This window comes from Rattus norvegicus, chromosome 15 (genome assembly GCF_036323735.1).
Source record: "Rattus norvegicus strain BN/NHsdMcwi chromosome 15, GRCr8, whole genome shotgun sequence".
NCBI lineage: Eukaryota > Metazoa > Chordata > Mammalia > Rodentia > Muridae > Rattus > Rattus norvegicus.
The window spans coordinates 19,471,271-19,490,649 of record NC_086033.1 but is presented as its reverse complement, the minus strand read 5'-3'; the positions used below and the strand labels follow the sequence as shown (position 1 = coordinate 19,490,649).

Genomic DNA, 19,379 nt, shown 5'->3' with positions numbered 1-19,379 from the left:
AAGCTAGGGCTTCGTTCAATAACTCTCATTCACAATTTGTTCACAGCTTAAAGCCTGCCCTGTCGTTTTCCTCCCAAACGTTCTGTCATCTCCCCAGCACTGGGGAACCAAGAGTTCAAGCATCTGAGCCTTTAGGGAACATTCCCATTCAAACCCCACCATAGGAGAGTTATTTAATGGGGTCACACTGGGAAGAGGAACAAAAAACAAGACCAGGGATCCTGCATCCCCACCTCATCTTCAGGCTTCTGACAGGGTTGGTTACATTTCAATAGAGGCCGAGATGTGTAAGCAGTCCTGGTCAGGGTGTGGAGCCCCCTCCCCCTCCAACCCCAATTCCTAGCATTGACATAGCCTTGTCTCAGCTCCAGACTCTGCTCCCAGGTGTCAGACAAGCCCCTCCTCTTGTCTGACCCCAGGCTTCAGCCTTTTCCTTTTCCCAGCATGAGATTCCCGGGGAAATTCCAATAACTTGGGGACCTTTGTTTCAAAAGACTTATAGCCAACGTGGGGAGCACAGATAAACCCCTAACCCCCGTGGAAGACCTTCGCTCTTGCCTGGACAGGTACAGGTGGAGGTTTCAGGGATTCCCCCCGCCCCCCAATAGCTACCACCCCTCCCCCCATTTCATATGGTAAAACCGTCTGAGGAATTTCTCTGCGTACTGACATCAGCAGTGAGTTGGATCCTCGGGACTCTCTCGCTTCCTCCTATAGTGATGTGTGCTCTGTTGACTCTGACAACCAAAGTTCCAAGCAAATCCCAGAAGGAGGAGGGAGGCTGCTTGGGGCTTGAATTCCCAGTCATTGCTTGTTTAAGGATGACGATCTGCAGGGGAGCGCTGTGGTGCATACCTTTAAATACAACCCTCCGGAGGTGGAGGAAGAGGCATAGTGACCAGGCTAGCCCGAGAGAGAGACACAGTGACCCTCAGACACCAATCCAAGAAAGGAAGGGAGGGAGGGAGGGAGGGAGGGAGGGAGGGAGGGAGGGAGGGAGGGGGAGGGAGAGAGAGAGAGAGGGAGGGAGGGAGGGAGGGAGAGAGAGAGAGAGAGAGAGAGAGAGAGAGAGAGAGAGAGAGATAACAACTTGCACTGAGCAGTAAGATGCTTCAGGAGCTGGTTATCACCAGAACCTAGAAACATTGGCTGAGGGTGTGTCTTTCTTTAGCAACCTTAATTAGGAAAATGGTTCCAAGACCCTATTTTCCTTTCTGCCTTTTCTCTCTAAAACTTCTACATTCCAAGTGGCAGGGTTGTAATTTCTTAATCCCTGCCACGGAACCAGTGTAGATTAAGAGAAAGCCACTGTTCTTTGTTGCCTGGACTCCCCTTCAGTGTCTGTTTCCTGTCTCTCGTACTCTGTGCTTAACTGTTTATAAAATGTCCATTTCCCAGATTTCTGGGGGGGAATTTGGAGGACCCGAAGAGCAGTTTCTACCCGATGGGTAGAGAATTTTTATCAAGTTCCCCGGCTCCGTGATGGCTCAGTTGGTAAAGGGCTTGATGAAGAACCATGAAGATCCCATCTCAAACCCTGTCACCCACATTTAAAAATCTGGGTGCAGCTAAGTGCATCTATAATCCCAACACTGGAATTACAGTTCCCCCGAACCCACCCCACGTTTGTTTGATGTTTGTTTGTTTGGTCTGGAGAAACTGGTGGAGATCTGATGTGGTCTCCTCTAAGACACATGACACTCAAGATGATGATGATATGTTTACACAACTAACTTTTAACTGTTGTAACTAGTATTTTCATGAGTATCTTAAAAACGTAGCCCGTGTTCTAAACCCGCAATTTCATGGGCATTATCGCTTAAAGTATGTGAGGCAGGGATGAACCGAATTAAGGAAAAGGAAAATACTGGTCCACAATCCAGGTGCTGGAAGGATGGGGCCAGGTTTAAATGTAGCCTGGGAACACTGGGCTACTCTCCTGAAGTCAAGCGTAGGCAGGACAATTCCGAGCTTCAGCTGCCAGAGCTGGAGTCCTTCCCTTGCAGGGCTAGAGGCAGCTTCAGAGCCACACAGGCTGAAGAATTGGCAATAAAGAGATTTGGCACAGACTGGCTCTTCCTTGAGTCCGGCAGCAGCTGGTGGCTGGGCTAACTCTGTAGAGATTAATCGTGTCAGTCGCTTGCTCTGCACTCTGGACAACGTGCCTCAGGAATGTTAGATGGAGTTTCCCCCACTTAGCAGAGAGTCTGACCCGCTGTATTTGGTCTGTTTATCTTGCTGCCAAGACAGTTTGTCATGAGGCAGAATTCAAGAGCGCGATGATAAATCTCTTTAACGAGGGTGACGTAACCCTCGACATTTTTCTTCTTGTGTCCTTTTCTTGTTTTTGAAGCATTTGTGACAGCTCTGTCCATATATTGGCCATGTCCTTTGTGTGCCTGTTTGGTTCTCCAGGGAAGGACGGTCAACAGCAGCAGGCTTTGGAGTCAGTGGCCTAAGTTCAAATCCCTGCTTCACCTCTGGAGCTATATGGCTTTGGACGTAATTTATTCCTTATTCATTTTTTAATCTGGAAAGTGGAGCTCGCAATGGCATCTCACAGCAGCTTTGAGAATTCAGGAATGTCATCGTACTAGGTCAGGTTGACTTCTGGAAAATTGCGAGAGCGCTCAGGATATCAGGGAAAGGGTCCGAAGAAGTTATTATTATTATTATTATTATTATTATTTTGTTGTTGTTGTTGTTGTTGCTGTTGTCTGGAAAAAGGTGCCTAAAGGCAGTCAGATGACTGTCTAATTGCTGCGTAATCTAAGGCACGTCATCCCCCTGCTACCTCAAGTTGTTTGGAAAGGACAGAGGTCATCTCTGAGGCCTGGTGCCTTGCAGCTCCTGGAGGGCGTGTGTGTCTGGTGAGTAATGGTGACACATTTGCATTTTCACTGTGAGAAAGGTGAGGGAACATCTCCCAAAAAAAAAAAAAAAAAATATATATATATATATATATATATATATCAGACCTGTAAGGTTTTCTCTTTGATATTCTATACAGAATAGCACTCAGCCAGCCAGAGTCCTAGGAACTGAGCGAAGGCTCCTGCTTCAGTGTCAGATAAGACCTCAGTGCCACACAGCCCCCAGCTCCCGGTTCACACACAAGCCTACCAAGTTCACAGCTTCTATCACTGGATAAAGCCTGTTGGTTTCCCCTATGTTCCTGGAGTCCTACAGAACCTGCAAGCAATTCAATTGAAAAGTTTAGTATGTGGTTTATTGGCATTTATATCTTTTGGGTAAAATGTATTCTAAAAGGAATAACTATAATTAAAAAAAAAAAAAAAAGCCTGGTAGTAGCACATGGTTAATCTCTGTACTCAGGAGGCAGAGACGGGCAGATTTCTTGAGCTCTAGGCTAACCTGGTCTACAGAGTGAGTTCCAGAGTAGCCCAGGCTACCTAGAGAAACCCCGTCACGGAAAAACCGAAAATACAAAGAAGTGAATGAGTGGATGAAAATTGAAATTAAAAAGTACAAGCAGCACAGAAGCATATGTTGGCAACGCTGAAAAGCCCTTTCTGCTGTGCTTCATTCGTCTTCTGGCCAGAGGCAGAGAGGACAATGGGCACGTGCTCCGTCCTTTGCTAGAATGTTCCCCTCCCTTCCCTAATATGTCAGTGCTTACCTCTGTAGGAGGGACAAACAAATGTTCCTCATTCCTTTATGGCAGCCTGCAGCTCCTGTTGGTACAGTTTCTTAACTGTTTGTGGCGTTCAAGAATTTAAATTGTGTGGATGTATTAGGCTGGTTTAATGATTAACGATCTTTTAAATACCACCTCCTCGTCCATGTCAAATTAGACAAAGAAACCCCTCTCAGAAACTTTCTTGAACACTTCGTGCTTCAAATTGAATTTAGGGAGTCTGACTTTAATTTTCTGTCTGCCATGGGACCTTTCTGGAATCTGCTGGTAGGGGCCGGGTTGGTGGCCCACAGAGCTTAGCAAACTGGCAGTCCCGCTCAGCCGCTCACAAAGCAAAGACATCTTGATTCTATCAGTCCTAAGCCTGGGTCCCTGATGGGGGTCCCATTCTTCTAGCTGTGAGCAGATGGAATGTTCTTCTGGGGCAATCAGTGAAGAACACTCTTTCGCCAGAATAGGATAGTTCTAACCCTCCCTCGCAGTGTTGATGGCACGCCACCCGTCCAATACCTGTGTGTTGACATTTTTACAGTAGTAATAATAGTATTCACTGTAGTCTTGTTTGTATGACGGGGGTAGTTTGCTCCTTGCTTTACTGAATGCTGTCACACTGGCTACATATAGTCAGTCCACATGCAAGCAAGTGGCCCACCTTGGCCCCACAGTAATAAGTTGGTGCACTTTGGGTGTGATCCCAGCTTTCCTGACCCCAGGGCAGGGCATGTGAACTTTTAACTATCCTGTCACTAACTGACCCAATATCTTCTATCCCTAGGTCACTTGGCTACCAGATAGTTTACTAAATGACCAGTTCTTCTTTTTTTCTCTGGGTAGCCCCAGGCACCCCACCTCCATGCTTTTTACCCAGAGATTTTGGAGACAGGACCTGTCACTTGCAACGAGGCACCCAGTCTCTGGGTGGGGAAGCCTTAAACTGGGAGAATAATCCTTAGCTGTCAGTTAAGCTAAATCTTGCCACAGGATCCAGTGCCCTCCCAAACGGGTGGATGTTGGGGAGCTTGCTGTCCTCTCTCCTCTGCAAAGTCCCCACCCCCTTCATCCTCTTTCTGCTGGTGATGTTGGGAACTAGCTGCTGGTATAAATTATTTTGAATTTCCCTCAGCCTTGTTCCCATTCACCACTTTAAGAATAAAAAGGTTTGTTCTTTTTATTGCTTCACAGTCTCTGGCGCCCCGCCATCTTCCTGATGGGCCCGCATGGCTTGTAACATGAGCCAGGTTATTCGAGGGAAATGCGAACCAAGAGAACCACCTTGATCTGACTCTGTAACCAGGTCCAGCGTTTACAAGTTTGTAATTGACCGAATACCCAGCCTGTTCACCATTATTATTTCTGACCTCTACTCTGATTTATGTGCACATGTGATATGTATGTGCGTGTCTGTATCAAGAACCATAGCTTAGTGTGGGGAATACAGAGCCCAAAATTATCCTTTCCCCCCCCTTGGCTGTTCTTCACTGCACTATCAGTGTACTCTACTCTTTTCATGGACTGTTTAAGAGCAAACTTAATCTTTTCTTCTTGTTTAAAATTTAATTGGTATCCAGCACAGGCCTAGTGCTTAGAAGGCAGTTGGGGAATTTTTGTTGGACATGAGAACAGGAGAAGAGAAAGAACAAACAGGGCTTTCAAGAATATTGAGTAAGCCTAATTTGTGTTTTCCAGAGGAAAAAAAGCAGAGTAACAGGTTTGGATTGCCTAGGGCAGGACCATATCTTCTAAGGAGCAGGCTGTCCATGGTTTCTCTTAAAGAAGCAATATGCAAGGACTTCCTGGAGAGAGGGGGAGGGAGAGGGAGGGAGAGAGGTAGGGAGAGAGGGAGGGAGGGAAGGAGGGAGAGAGAGAGAGAGAGAGAGAGAGAGAGAGAGAGAGAGAGAGAGAGAGAGATCCTTGATTACTGGAATCCCAGATCCTCAGAAGGCCTTAGTGGGCAAACAGCCCTGACTCATTATTTGCACCTCTTGTGCCCTCTTTCTGTAGCCTGTCTACGTGTATTCTGTCCACGGTGTTGTCTCCTAGAGCCTCACAGGTCTGGACAGTGAAAATGGATGGAACTAGTTGAAGCCCATGTGTTCTGCCTGTGGGTTGGCAACCTGGTTTACATCCTAAGCAGCCTATAACTTACCAGCCATAAAACCCTCCACTTCCTTACCTGCATATCGAGAGTAAGGACTTAACCGCCCTGCTGTGCTGTAAACCGATTCAGAGAAATAGAGCGATGCCTTTATCTCTATTATCTCATCCTTAAAATGGGATTCAATGAAGCCACCCTCGTAGGGGGTCTCTGTTGCAAGGAAGGGCTTCAAGGTGCACGGGGCTTGGCCCTGGGAAGATTCTAGATAGAAAATCCCTGCTGTCATGTTGTCGTTGACCACAGAGAGGGTGCTCAGGGGTCTTCTCGGGCCTGTTTGTCATGCCCTCCCTTTCCTCTGTGGGATGCACATTCAGGCAGCCTAGAACGCAACGCTAGCAAGTGAGCTTCGTTTCAGGGGAGGTGGCCTCTCTACAGGACAAGCTGGGATGGAGTCAGTAGGTCTCTGTGACCTCCATTCACAGCCAGCATTTGTTATTTCAGCTGGATCTAGTCTCTGAGTGATGTAGCTAGAGGCGATTAGCCCAGGACTAATGGCTGCCATGCTGTGGTGAGGCCTTCTTTGCTCGTGCTCCCGTTTTCTGCTGTGTGACTCATGAGCATGCTCAAAAGAGTCCTTGGGGGGCCTTGCCCTGTTAGTCGACCTGCAATTGTATGGAGGTCAACAGGGTGAGCTTATGCAAGGTCTGATAAAAGTGTTGGTAATGCAGAGTGTCCTTTCTTTGCCCCCCTCACCCCTTTTCTAACACCCCTTCCTAACAAGGTTATAATTGTCACCCTAACATTGATAGGGTGACATTGTTTGTTTGTTTGTTTGTTTGTTTGTTTGTTTGTTTGAGGCACAATTTTACTACATAGCTCCCTAGCTTGCAACTCCATATGTGTCTCAGGCTAGTCTGGAGTTCGAGATCCCTCTGTCTCTGCCTCCTTCCAAGTTCTATTCCTGACCCTTAAATCTAACTTAAAGATTTCCCAGTAAAAGAAAATGAAACGTTACTTATGGATAAAGTGAGGACTAGACCGCTCCAAGGTGCGGTTGGAAGGAAGGTTTTTATTGGAATTGGGATGGAGAGTGAAGCCTGGGAGAGCTTAGAACAGGGAGAGGAAGTATAGCACACTGAACCCGGCCAGCAGAGTGGGCATGACCAAGAGAGGAGAAGGGAAGACAATGGAGAGAGCTGAGAGAGGGACTTAAGATCAGATGGCCGAAATGCCCACATTATACAGGAATGAGAAGCTAGAGGAAGGGAAGAAAAGAGCTGAGAGGAGTCACAGGTACTGAGTGAGCCTAGAGGCCAGTGTGTGCATGCTAATATGAACCCTGGCTAGCCATTTGTCCCAATTTATATATACCCTCTTCTATGCTGTTTAATATTTAATCACTTAGGGTAATATCACTTAGGCTTTATTGCTGTACATAAACTTAATTCTTAAGTGAATTAAAAAAAAACTTAAAAAAGTAGTGTTAGGGAGGGGAGAAAAGGCCCCCAAATGTTGAAAAACGTAACTTACGACACAAAACCAAAATAAAAGCCAGGTGTTTCTGAAATCGTTTGCTATAACTATTTCTAGTTGAGGTAAGAAGTCTAGCAAGTGTGTAAGGGACAGGAAGAATAGTTTATCAAGTAGGAACATGGCATGGCTCTCAGTAGAAATCTCCTCTTTCTTTTTTTTTTCTTTCTTTCTTTTTTTCTTTTTACGGAGCTGAGGACCGAACCCAGGGCCTTGCGTTTGCTAGGCAAGCGCTCTACCACTGAGCTAAATCCCCAACCCCGAAATCTCCTCTTTCTACGTGCCTGTTTTGGTTACTGTGTTTTGAGGCAAGGTGTCACTATATAGCCTTTGCCATCGGAACTCACCATGTACACCAGGCTGGCAATGAACTCGTAGACATCCACCTGCTTCTGCCTCCCAAGTGCTGAGAGGAAATGCATGTGCTGCTATGTCAGGTTTGCAGTCAAAGTCCCAAACATCTGAAAGTGTTTACTAGATTCTGTTGCAGTAAGTCCCACCCCGCTCCCTACAGACAGTGCCAGTTCCCACCATAACATTTTCTGAGCCTTCACTTCCGTGCCCAGGCCTTGTTCATGGCAAGCCTTGATAACCCATGTCAGAATTTTATCGAACCCAGAAGTGGCCTCAGAGTCATCCTCAATACAGCAGAAAGACATTTGCTTCTTGTACCCATATCATGTTTGTGTGTGTGTGTGTGTGTGTGTGTGTGTGTGTGTGTGTGTGTGTGTGCCATCGAGATGGTTGATCTTGATTGACAAGTTGATGAGATTGAGAATTCCCATGGACTGCCTATGGGGAGTTTCTAGATAGAATGGTCAAGATGGGCAGGCCCACCATAACTGTGGATGGCACCATTCCATGGGCTGGGGTCCTGGATAGAACAAAAAGAAGAATTCGAGCTGAACACTCTCCCTCCCTCACTCTTTCCTGACTACATGCCTTCTTGCCGTAACCTCCCAGCATGATGGGCCATACCCTCAAACTGTGAGCTGAAATAGACCCTTCCTTCAGTTGCTTTTGTATTTTTGCAAAAGTAACAAGAAAGTAATGAGTGAGATCATCTTGGAAAGCTCACCTAGCAAGACCTTCTGAATGCACTCTTGAACAATCAAAACCACCGTGGGTGTAAAAATTACCTCAGAACTTCCTGCCAGTCTCTGAGCAGTTTGTGAGCAGGGGAGAGAATCGAAAATCCAGTCAATCCTAGTTTCCCAGGCTCACCTTTTACTGAGGTCGATATTGAAATAGACCCGTGTGTCGGGTAGGTCATGTTACTGCTGTCACAAAGAGGCTTAGATGAGTGGGTAGTGGTGGTGATGAACTGAGGGACAGACAGACAACCACATCAGGAACACCATTGGAAAAAGAATGAAAATGTGGTTTTCATTCTTGGCATTTTCGATCTCTAATTAGGTGGGGAAGCACCTGATTCTGGGAGCCTGTTTTCTGTTTGTTTGTTTTGCCCCAGTCCTCCCCCAGTCAGGTCATGACTGGGGGAAGGTGGCAAGGCTGTGGCAATCTGAGGATCCACCCATCACCCAGGGCTGGAGTAACTGCATACTTCACTTTTGCCTGCTCTCCATTTACAACAGCTAGGCCTTTGAAGTCCAGAGAGGCTGGGAGAACCAACTTTCTGGAAGTCGACTACCTAGGACAGAAAAGAGGAAGAGGATTCTAATGACCTTTGCCACAGATGCTCCGTAGTCATCAGGGCCGTGAGTCACCTGGCTCCACGTCACTGTCTTGTCTATTGCTTCCGTGGTCTGAGGCCCTGGAAAGATACCAGAGAACAGAGAGGAGTAAAGCTGGCCCAGGCCTCTTAGTCCTTCCTGGGAACCCCCTGCACAGTCTGCAGTGTGAATAGGTGCAGAGTATGCCAGAATTTTGACCCTGGTTCTTGGGCAGCTGGCCAAGACGCATCTTCTTCAGCCAGGACTCAGTGTAGATAGGCTTCATGCCTTCCAAATTCACTGAGGAACTGGCAACAGTTGGTCGGGCGCCCATTGGTATTTGTTGCACTGAGCAATGAGTTTTGGCGTTTTTGTTCACGTATGTCAGGCAGTCTGACTCTGTTCACCCCCTATCACTCTCCTCACCCTCCTCTCTGCTAGTTACTCTCATCTCATCCGGGTGTGTGCACGTGTGTCTGTCTGTCTGTCCGTCCGTCCATATAAGAAAGAACATGGATTATTTTTCTTTTACCTTAATATGATGATGTCCAGTTTTATCTATTTCCCTACAAGTGGCACAATTTGTTTTTTATAGCTGTGTACATGTTACATTCACACACACACACCCACCATTTTCTTTTTCCACTGGTGGAGACCAAAGCTGGTTTTGTCGATATCCAAACTCCTGCCCTCTGCAGGCGCTACAAGTCCTAACCACTGAGCCATCTTGCATTCTGTTTGTATTTCATTTTGTTCTCTGTACGTTGATGTTCTGACTGCATGTATGTCTGTGTGAGGGTGTTGGGTCCCCTAGAACAACAGTTGTGAGCTGCCATGTCCGTGCTGGGAATCGAACCCAGGTCCTCTGGAAGAGGAGCCAGTGCTGTTAACCACTGAGCCATCTCTCCAGCCCCTTGTTTCGTTTTTAATGTTGGCCATTCTAATACTTCATGGATTAGCCACTTGTACTCCAGGTTCCGAGCCACACTGCCCCCTGACAGGTAACGGTTGCTGGGTATGCAGCAAGCAGAGAGCATGGAATTCTGTTCCTGTGGCCCTAAGTGACACTCTTCACTTTTTAAGTCATGGAGTCACTTGTTGCCTGTGTATGGCCCTGTAGCTCACTGTCTTGTGGCCAGAGGATGACATTACTGTTCTCATTCCGAAGGGTAAGGCTCTGGAATGGTCTCCACCTACTTCTGTTCTCCAGGCTTGCGATCGACTCCTGCTCCCTTGGTTAATCATTGCCAGCCACGTAGGAAGGTGCCTCAGGAGCTCTTGTGATGTTCCCATTGTAGCACTAGATGTAGGGGACGTGGATGCTTTGGTCTGGCCCTTGATGGGAGTTGAGAGAGATGAAAGGCTACCATGCCCCTGATATTGGAGAACTGTTCCTTCAAGGGAGCATTTCAGTGTGGCTTCTGCAGAATGCTAAAAATATCTGGTATCCGCCTCATGATTGGCCCCATTCCACATATAAATGCTCCTTAACAAGGACCAGAGGACGGATACAGAAGTAATATAAATAAATTCCAATGTCAAATTTATAGTAGTTCAAATCGACTTCGCAGCTATTTTAAAAGGCAGTGCTGTCATTTATAAGTAACCGGATAATTGTAGGTAGTTTGAGAAAGTGCGTGTGGCTTGAGGGTTGGGGTTGCCAATAGCCAGGGTAGTTATTTGGGAATTGTGATTGGTCAGATTTGGGGAGGAGAAGCCCATGGCCAGGTTCCCGTCCATGGAAATGCAAGCGGAGTATGAGAGGTTGGGCAGGCATGCTGGGCGTTGGCGTGTTTCGTTCCTGAAAGCCAGAGGCCCTCCAGCATCTTACTGTGAGGATGCTTCCATTGACTCTGGTCTTTTCCTCCTCTATACTGTCAGAATGAGCACTCCACAGCACACAGGTCTACAGCAATGGCCAGATGTACACCCCGGGATACCCTTGTAGCATTTCCTTTTCAAGGCCTGGGGAGTCTCCTGCTTCCTGTGTATGGGAACAGCAGAGGTCTTTTGGGCAAGTCTCCATCTTTTTATTGTTCTAAGAGCTGGGCTAAACATTTGAACCTTTACCTGTCAAAAATGACTTTTGGAACGAAGCCTGTTTTCCCTCCAGCCTCTCAGACTAGCAGGATGAAGGTATCATATATCCCAGGAAGGTCATAAAAGGGCTTTCCTGTTAGGACACCCACCTTGAACTCATTGGAAACAGAAGTCCAGGGCATTGCATATTTCATAAGTCTAGCTCAGACTTGGGCTTGGTCCATGCCTTTCAAAATTTGCTTGAAAAGAGCTTCTCATTCTTCTTTAGAGCAACCTATGTAACCAAGATAAAAATAGAACCACCTGACTTCAGGTTACGAGATAAATGCGCTCACACAACACATGCGTGAGTTTTGAGACTGTGTCTTGCTATGTGGCCCAGGCTGGGTGTGAGCTCACTGGCTTTGAACTTCCCAGGATCCTCCCGCTCTGGCCTCCCTAGTGCTGAGATTACAAATGTGTGCTACCACACCCAGCCCAAATTTGTCCTTTTTTCTTGTAGTGCTAGAGATTGAACCCAGGCCAACCTCTGGTCTGCTTTGGAGGAGCATTTACTTTACACATGGCTGCGTGAGTTTGAGTCTTACAGGCTTTTACCTGTGGTGATGTAGCTTCTTAGCCCTCACAGTGGAAGAGATTGGTGTCTCCGGTGCGCTGGGCTGCTATCCGCACCTTACTTACTAGACACACTCTTTATGTTCAGTTTGCTATGTGTTTAATGTTCAGGTGCCTCGTGGTTGGTGGGACAACTGCAGGGTGAAGAAGACTCCGTTCCCCCCCCCACACACACTCATGGGTTTTTAATGTTAGCCATTCTGACACTTTCACAGATTAGCCACTTGAACTCCAGGCTCTGAGCCACACTGCCACACTGGAAGGCAGAGGGGTCCTGCGGTTGAAGGAAAGGCTCCTAGCACACATGCAGTTTGGGCAGGTAGCACCACCAGCCTTGGGGTGTGCCAGAGTCTGCTCCACAGGAAGAAGGGTGAAGGTTCTTTCTTGAAGGCATGGCTGCTATCTTGGAACAGGCCAACTTTGAACCTGGGTGTGGAGTATGTGGTTGGGTGAGTGTGACAAGCGTTAGTCCAACCGAATGGCCTGTGTTTAGGTTCTGTGTGCTTACAGAGTTTGATTTGGACAGAAGCTCCCATCACTTAGTTTGGAAGAACAGAAACACTCGACTAGATGTAAATAGCAGGCCGCCTTCAGGGTTCTCGGGGACGGAGAAGCTGCATGTCTATGGGAAGGTGTACCAATTTGTCAGGGGATATAGTAGGAAGAGATGACACACTGTGAAAACTGTACCAGAGGCCAAAACGGGGAAGGGATCCCAGGACAGCTTGGGGCCGGAGGAGAAAAGGGGTGGTTCTTGATGATGCTTGTGGAAGGAGGAGGGATAAGGAGCAATTCTAAAGGTGGTGTATAAATGTTCACAGTACAGGAGGAAGGTGGAAAGACAGAGCGACAAGCCTGGTGGGTGGTACCTTCCCATAACCCAGTGTCTGGGAGGCAGACGCAGGAGGATGACAAAATTGAGGCCCCCTTCCATACACCGGAAGAGTATAAAAGAACGCAAGAGTCTATCTCAAAAAAATAAAAGTGAGGGTAGAACTGGCCAGGGTATGGGCAAGCTCTCTCTGAATCAGGGGTAGGGTAAGAAAGGACTCTCTACTTAGGCTTGTCAACCGAGCCTGCCTGATTGCATGAGCTTACCCATCTTTTGGATAGACATGACTGATAGCTCGACATTGGCAAGATCAAAGGGGAAGCCTGCCTCTTAAACCTATGGGTCGGAATGTAAACAGAAACAAGTTTTATAGGGAAAACATGACTGGGACATAATTACTATGAAAAGAAACATTTAAAAGCTTGTGCAGAAAAATATAAAACCAGGACGGCAAACAGGAGTCAGTAATAGACTGTTGTCACTTTGGGACATAGATACCTTTTAGTGTCTGTATTTCTGAATTGATTTTTTTTTTAATTTTTAAACAATAAAGGAAACATCAATTTAACACTTATTTTTATTTTTAAGTTACATATATGTGTGTATGCAAGCGAGCGCAGATACTCTTGTGGCTAAGGATTCAGATCTCCCCAAAGTATAAATTGTTGTGAGCCACACGTCTGTGGTGGGAACCCGTTGGGTCCTTACAAAAGCAGCGTGTGATCTTACCTGCTGAGCCATTCCTCCAGCCTTGGGAACTTCAACTTGAATTGAAAGAAAAGCCACCAGAAACATAGTAAGAAACAGAAACAGTAAGGTAGCCCAACTCCTGAGAAACAGCACCATGGTAATTATATTTACTTGGAGAAGAATATAAATGTCATTTAGCTTAAGAAGTTGTAAGTTACTTGCGAACTAACTCATTTCAAGGTGGAAGAATCTTCAAGTCATTTATATTCTTACATTTATTTATGTACTACTTATTGACGTATGTGTGTGCATGTGCCTCAGATCATTTCTTACTGTCTACATGTATGCAGCCCTCTCTTGGGATATCGCCTACATTTGAAGAAGGAATTGTACAAAAGTCTTGGTCCCTGAATAGGATCAGTTCTTTTTGTTTCAGCTAGTTTTCAGTGAAGGGACAACTAGGTTACCCGTCCCTGGACTGAGAGCATCAGGGAGTTCCATTTTGTTCTGTCTCTTCATCCACATCTCTACTATTCCTAAGTAGTGTGTAATCTGCCTCATTTGTCATCATCACATAAACTTGTTTGTCTGGGCTGAGCCATGGGCTCCTCTGTGGCATTGGTACATTTGTTGCTGATCTGTGTCATCCACCGTGTTCCGTGCAGAAACGCAGGGACAATAACAGAACGCATCCCAGTGACCCAGAGCGATCGTTAGTAAACACCTTGGGTTGTTGTTGCAGTCATTCCATTTCCGGATGTTTTGAAGCAGATCCTAGCACTGTGTCCCTTAACGCCGCCGAAATGTCTTAGTATGGTTCCCCGTGGCTGACGTTTCATCCTTTTTACAAAGAGTTTTGACCTGCACTCGTGTAACTCAAAAGAATGACCGTGCCGTTGTCTCGTCTTCCCAGACAGTAAAGCCATCGTGGATGGGAATCTGAAGCTCATCTTGGGCCTGGTATGGACTTTGATCCTTCACTACTCCATCTCCATGCCCGTGTGGGAAGACGAGGGGGATGATGACGCCAAGAAGCAGACCCCGAAACAGAGGCTGCTGGGATGGATTCAGAACAAGATCCCATACTTGCCCATCACCAACTTCAACCAGAACTGGCAAGACGGCAAAGCCTTAGGAGCCCTGGTAGACAGCTGTGCTCCGGGTAAGCGGCCATAGTTGCCTAAACCTTCTTTGCCAAGTGGGAGTGCCTAGCCAAAAGGGCTGTCCGTGAGAAGGGTCGTTTGTACTAACTGGTATGGGTCTCCTTGCTTGAGTCTGTCGTTAAGACAGGATGAGCTACAGATGGTTCTGTGTGCGCTTCCAAAGGCAGATGTTCTAGGTCTATCCGTACATCTTTGTCACTGAATCCAGTGTTACTCAAACCACCAGAGACACCCCAACGCCTGAACTTGGAGCAGGCGTCGGGGTTAGAGTTCACCAGACCCAGCCCTGTGCCTTCCCGAGTTGGTGCCTCATTTCCCGTCGGTTTAAAGAGAACATGTGGCCCTCTTCAGTGGCTTGGCATGGGAATCTAAAGCTTCTGCTAATGGAAAGTGGCCGTTTTTATTAACCACTAGCTTGACTGTGTACAGCTTTCTCTGCCCCTTTCTCTTTGTATTGCTGTGGAACAGCGCTTGGTGAGGATCCAGTTAGAGCCTTTTCCACCCTGGCTCTTCTCTGAGTGGTTGGTCGAGTGGACACCAAGATGTAATTATCCTCACTACAGGCCTTAGATTAATGGGTAGAGCTTGTTGGCCCACACTCAGTAGGAAAACTAGAACCAGTGTTTATATGCCATCCCCCGAATTATTTTTATAAAAAAAAAAGTCCTTACTTTAATAAATTATATTTTCCATTTCCTGAATGTTCTACGTGTCCTAAGTTAAGCGCATTCTGAGTAAGGTGGTGTATCTCAGAGTGCCCAAAGCAGAGCTCAGTAATGTCAGGTAGAAAAAGCCTGTGTCAAACAAACCCTCATTCCATCTGAAAAGCGTATAATCCGGAATATTCTAGAGAATAGCGTTAGGGCCACCAAGCTGGCTAAGGGCCCTTGTCATCGTGTGTCAGTGAGACGAGTTTAATCCCTGTTGTCCCCATTACGGAAGGAGAAACTGAGTCTTGGCCAGTACAGTACATGCGTGTGTCCACTCAGTCATACGTCATACACACACACGACTAAAAAGCTGTAAATTTCCCCCCCGTTTTTCGAGACAGGGTTTCTCTGTGTAGCCCTGGCTGGCCTGGAACTCACTCTGTAGACGGGTCTCAAGCTTACAGAGATCCACCAGCCTTTGCTCCTGAGTGTCGGGGTTAAAGTGTGCCAGCACTGCTTGACGAAATGTAACTCTTTAATAAAAAGTCTAGTATTAGCTAGTTTCGTAGTACCCTCTTCCTTCTACCAAAAGACACAATTTGTTCTCCCTCCTTAGTTTAAGTCAGAGAGTTTAACCTACTTATACTCATTAGGGCCTTTTAAATGACTCTAGGATTGCACCTTTGAACAAGTGGAGTTTTGAGTCACATAGGATGCTAGCTTAATCTTTGTTAGGTACATCTAGGCACAGTGTTAAAAATATAAAAAGGATCTTGAAGGAATGGCTAACCCCTGTCTTAATGCCAGAACACAGTGTCCTAAAGGGTACACTCTTAGCTGTCAGACTCTCCCCCTCCTCCCCCACCAGATGTATAATTAGTTAAGCTGTTGGTGGGAATTGCCGAGTTACAAGACTAAATGCTTTGGTTATCAGTACGTGGCTTCTCTGTGTCAACTCATGCTAAAAGCACCTTTCGTGTACCGTGAACAGGTCTGTGCCCGGACTGGGAATCCTGGGACCCACGAAAGCCGGTGGATAATGCTCGAGAAGCCATGCAGCAGGCCGACGACTGGCTGGGCGTCCCACAGGTACGCACACGCACAACGTGTCCCAGGAGGCTGCTCCCACCCACTGGCTTGTTGCTGGCAGTCTGGATGCTTTTCTAGGTCAGGCTGTGGTCTGACCTTGGTGTTCAGCCTTTAAAGAGCCTTGCCTCTGGTCCTCTCCCACCGTCTTAGTAATGATAGGTTCTTGTGGCTTTAGTAGCTTACGGATCATTCAGAAATCTTCGTGTCACAAGCTGGCAGTTCTTCCCCTCCCCTCCTTACTGCTTTTCTCATCTCTTCCTCTCACTTCCGACCTTCTGTCTTACAAGTACAGTTCAGGAAGGCCTTGAACTTCTGACCTTCCATCTCAGCCTATGGAGTGCTGGATCTCAGGCATGTATCACTGCAAATTCTTTTTGGTTCTAGCTATTTTGAAGGTTGTCATTAAACCCCAGTCAGCAAGCATGGTCCTTAACTCAGGGGGGAGCTGTCAGTCTTTGACTTTTTAAAAACCTATACAAAAGAAAAGTAATTTTTTTAAACATTTATTTATTCATTATGTATACATCATACATAATGCATATGTGCCTGCAGGCCAGAGGAGGGCACCAGACCTGATTATAGATGGTTGTGAGCCACCATGTGGTTGCTGGGAATTGAACTCAGGACCTCTGGAAGAACAAACAGTGCTCTTAACCGCTGAGCCATTTCTCCAGCCCAAGAAAAGTAATTCTAATCTGATATTTGGAACTTTTATTTCAAGTGTAAATCAAGTTAACCTCTATTAGTGGGAATTGCAGCACAATTTATAATTCATCGCACTAATCATAGAGGGGCTTGAATTTTTGAAAATCTAAATCACTACATGGGTTACTTAACACCAATATTTTTCTTATAACATCCCCTTGAAAATACCAGGGCTCCTAGGAACCAAACCGCAATCGAAGGGAAGTTGTAGAAAAACCAGTCCCATGGGACAGAGAATCCCTCACTGTAGACCATGTCTGATTTGGTGCTCAAGAGTTGAGTTCAGTATATTCCATAGTAGGATGACTGGGGAGGTAGGGAAGCCCGCCTATTTCTTTGGTTTTGGAGTCTCCAATCTGTCACCTTCAGGAAGAGCTGTATTAGATCGCTCACCAGCCCTTCAATCTGACAAGACCTCTTTGTGACACTCTATAATGTCGGACACTTTAAAATTCTTATATATAGGAGTTTCTGGAGAGAGTTACCAAGTCAGCGCATAGTTTCCGTGGGCTGTTCTGGAGGTCACCGTTCAAAAATCTCCATAGCTGTTTTGCTCTGAGCCACTGAGCCCCACACTGTTTTCTGTGCGGTTTCTCTTCATCGCATTTGGTTGATATGGTTGATGAGGTAGGAAGAACCCTCTGCTGCTCTAAGGAGGTGTCAGTTCCCACTGTGACTCCTCATGGGGGACAGGGAGGACTTTGTATGCTAGGGTTAAGTCAGGTAGGGAATCAAGGATGTTGATAAAACTTTAGGGAAGGGTCCCTGTCCATCCTGTATCTTAACTGCTCCTTAACTGAGTGTCAGGAGAACACACCCCACTTCAGCTTGTGTGTGTGTGTGTGTGTGTGTGTGTGTGTGTGTGTGTGTGTGTGTGTGTGCATGTGTGCGGAGAAGGGAGTGGGGGTGAGGGTGCTTTCAGGGTCCAGAGGCATGGATACCTGGAGTTACAGCCTGTTGTGAGCTGTTGGTACCAAAATCAGATCCTTTGCAAGAGTGGTATCCACTCTTCCTAACTGAGCCATGTCTCTAGTTCCTCTCCCCATTTTTAAAGGTTCCGGGTATATTAAGACCACATGTCTAGTCTGTTGTCCCTATTGTCTTGCTTTGCTTGTTTTTTTGAGTCAGGACCTCACCGTGACTCTCAGGCTAACTCCGAACTTGCTATCTTCCTGCTCAGCTTCCTGAATGCTGGAGGGAGAGGCATATACTACGACCTCTCCCCCGAGTTTCCTTTCTTCTTATTAGTACAGGGATGTGTACCCAATAGATGGGCCAAAGAAGAGACCTGCTTACGTGCTTTAAAAACATTTCCAATGCCTTACGTACATGTTTCCTTGCTCTGCCGTACCTCATCCTCTTTCTAGAATATCAGACCAGGGGAGCGAATAGGAATGGGGGTGGGGGGGGGGGTTGGCTTGAATCTCTCGAAATGACCTGCAGAATTTCGGGAGGTCTTCCTTGCAAAGGAGCCAGCGACACGTACACGCAAGCCCCGATCTTCCTGCGGTTTTTACTGCGGTTTGATTTGTTTCCATTTCTTTGTAGCAGTATTTGGTGGAAGGGGGATTTTGGTGGATGCCTCATGGCGTGTCAGAGCGCTCACCCACCACGTTGTCACCCTAGGTCATCACGCCCGAGGAGATTATTCACCCGGATGTGGACGAGCACTCTGTGATGACCTACCTGTCTCAGTTCCCCAAAGCCAAGCTCAAGCCAGGTGCTCCTCTTAAACCCAAACTCAACCCGAAGAAAGCCAGAGCCTATGGCAGAGGTGAGTGCTGGTCTCACTGGGTCTGAGGTGTGTTCTCCGGCATTAGCTCTGGGAGGGATGATCTCAGGGTCAGGAGACTCAGGAGGTTTGCAGTTGGTAAGGGATTCTTGGGCAAGCATGAAGACCTGAGTTTGGATCCCCAGCCCCCACCTAAAAGCCAGGTGTAGTGGCACACCTCCAGTATTGTCTTGGGACTGTGTCAAGATACAATGATGTGAGCTTTAACCTGTAAAGATACCCTAGGTTTCCTTTGTCTCGTGTGTGTGTGTGTGTGTGTGTGTGTGTGTGTGTGTGTGTGTGTGTGTGTGTGTGCGCGCGCGCGCACTTTAACTCTTAAGTCCTGTTTATTTATGACCGCCTTATTCTGACTTGAGAATCAAAGGCTTTTCTGCGGTACAGTGTACGGAATTTGTTTCCTGTAGCCCTGGGAAAGCTGATGCTTTCACTTAAGAACCAGACCCTGGTGCACAGTGACTGGGATGGGCCTTGCCCTAGGTCACTCACTGGTCACTCGCTGGCCTTCTGGATGCTGATTCATTTCTCCTGTCTGGCAGAATCTGCTTCAGGTTTCCAGATGGGCTGGGAGCTATTGTTAATCTCCAGCGACACTTCCTTGCTGAGATATCCTGTTTATGACTCTCACTGCAAGATGCCCAGCGCCTTGTGGCCGGTCAGAGCCATCTCAGGCATCTGGTCATTTTGTGGTCGGCAGCCAATTTGAAGCATCCTAATTTTTTAGAGAGGGCAGTTAGCAGCTGGATGTGGCGGTCTATGTTCACCTTGTAAATCTCGGTGCTTTGGGAGGCTGAAGCTGGGGACTCTTCCGTTTAAGGCTGACCAGAACAACAGCATGACCCTCTCTCAA

General features: G+C 46.9%; 1 protein-coding gene across 3 annotated transcripts in view; it reads left to right on the top strand.

The window, feature by feature from the left end:
• The window catches only part of Flnb (filamin B), a 133,067-nt gene that overhangs the window by 34,629 nt on the left and 79,059 nt on the right, over positions 1–19,379 (top strand). For all 3 annotated transcript variants that reach the window (XM_006251780.5, XM_006251781.5, NM_001107288.1), the window contains exons 2-4: positions 14,047–14,295; positions 15,938–16,035; positions 18,367–18,514. In XM_006251780.5, the coding sequence (XP_006251842.1) occupies positions 14,047–14,295; positions 15,938–16,035; positions 18,367–18,514 (495 nt within the window). The remainder of the gene's footprint in view (positions 1–14,046; positions 14,296–15,937; positions 16,036–18,366; positions 18,515–19,379) is intronic.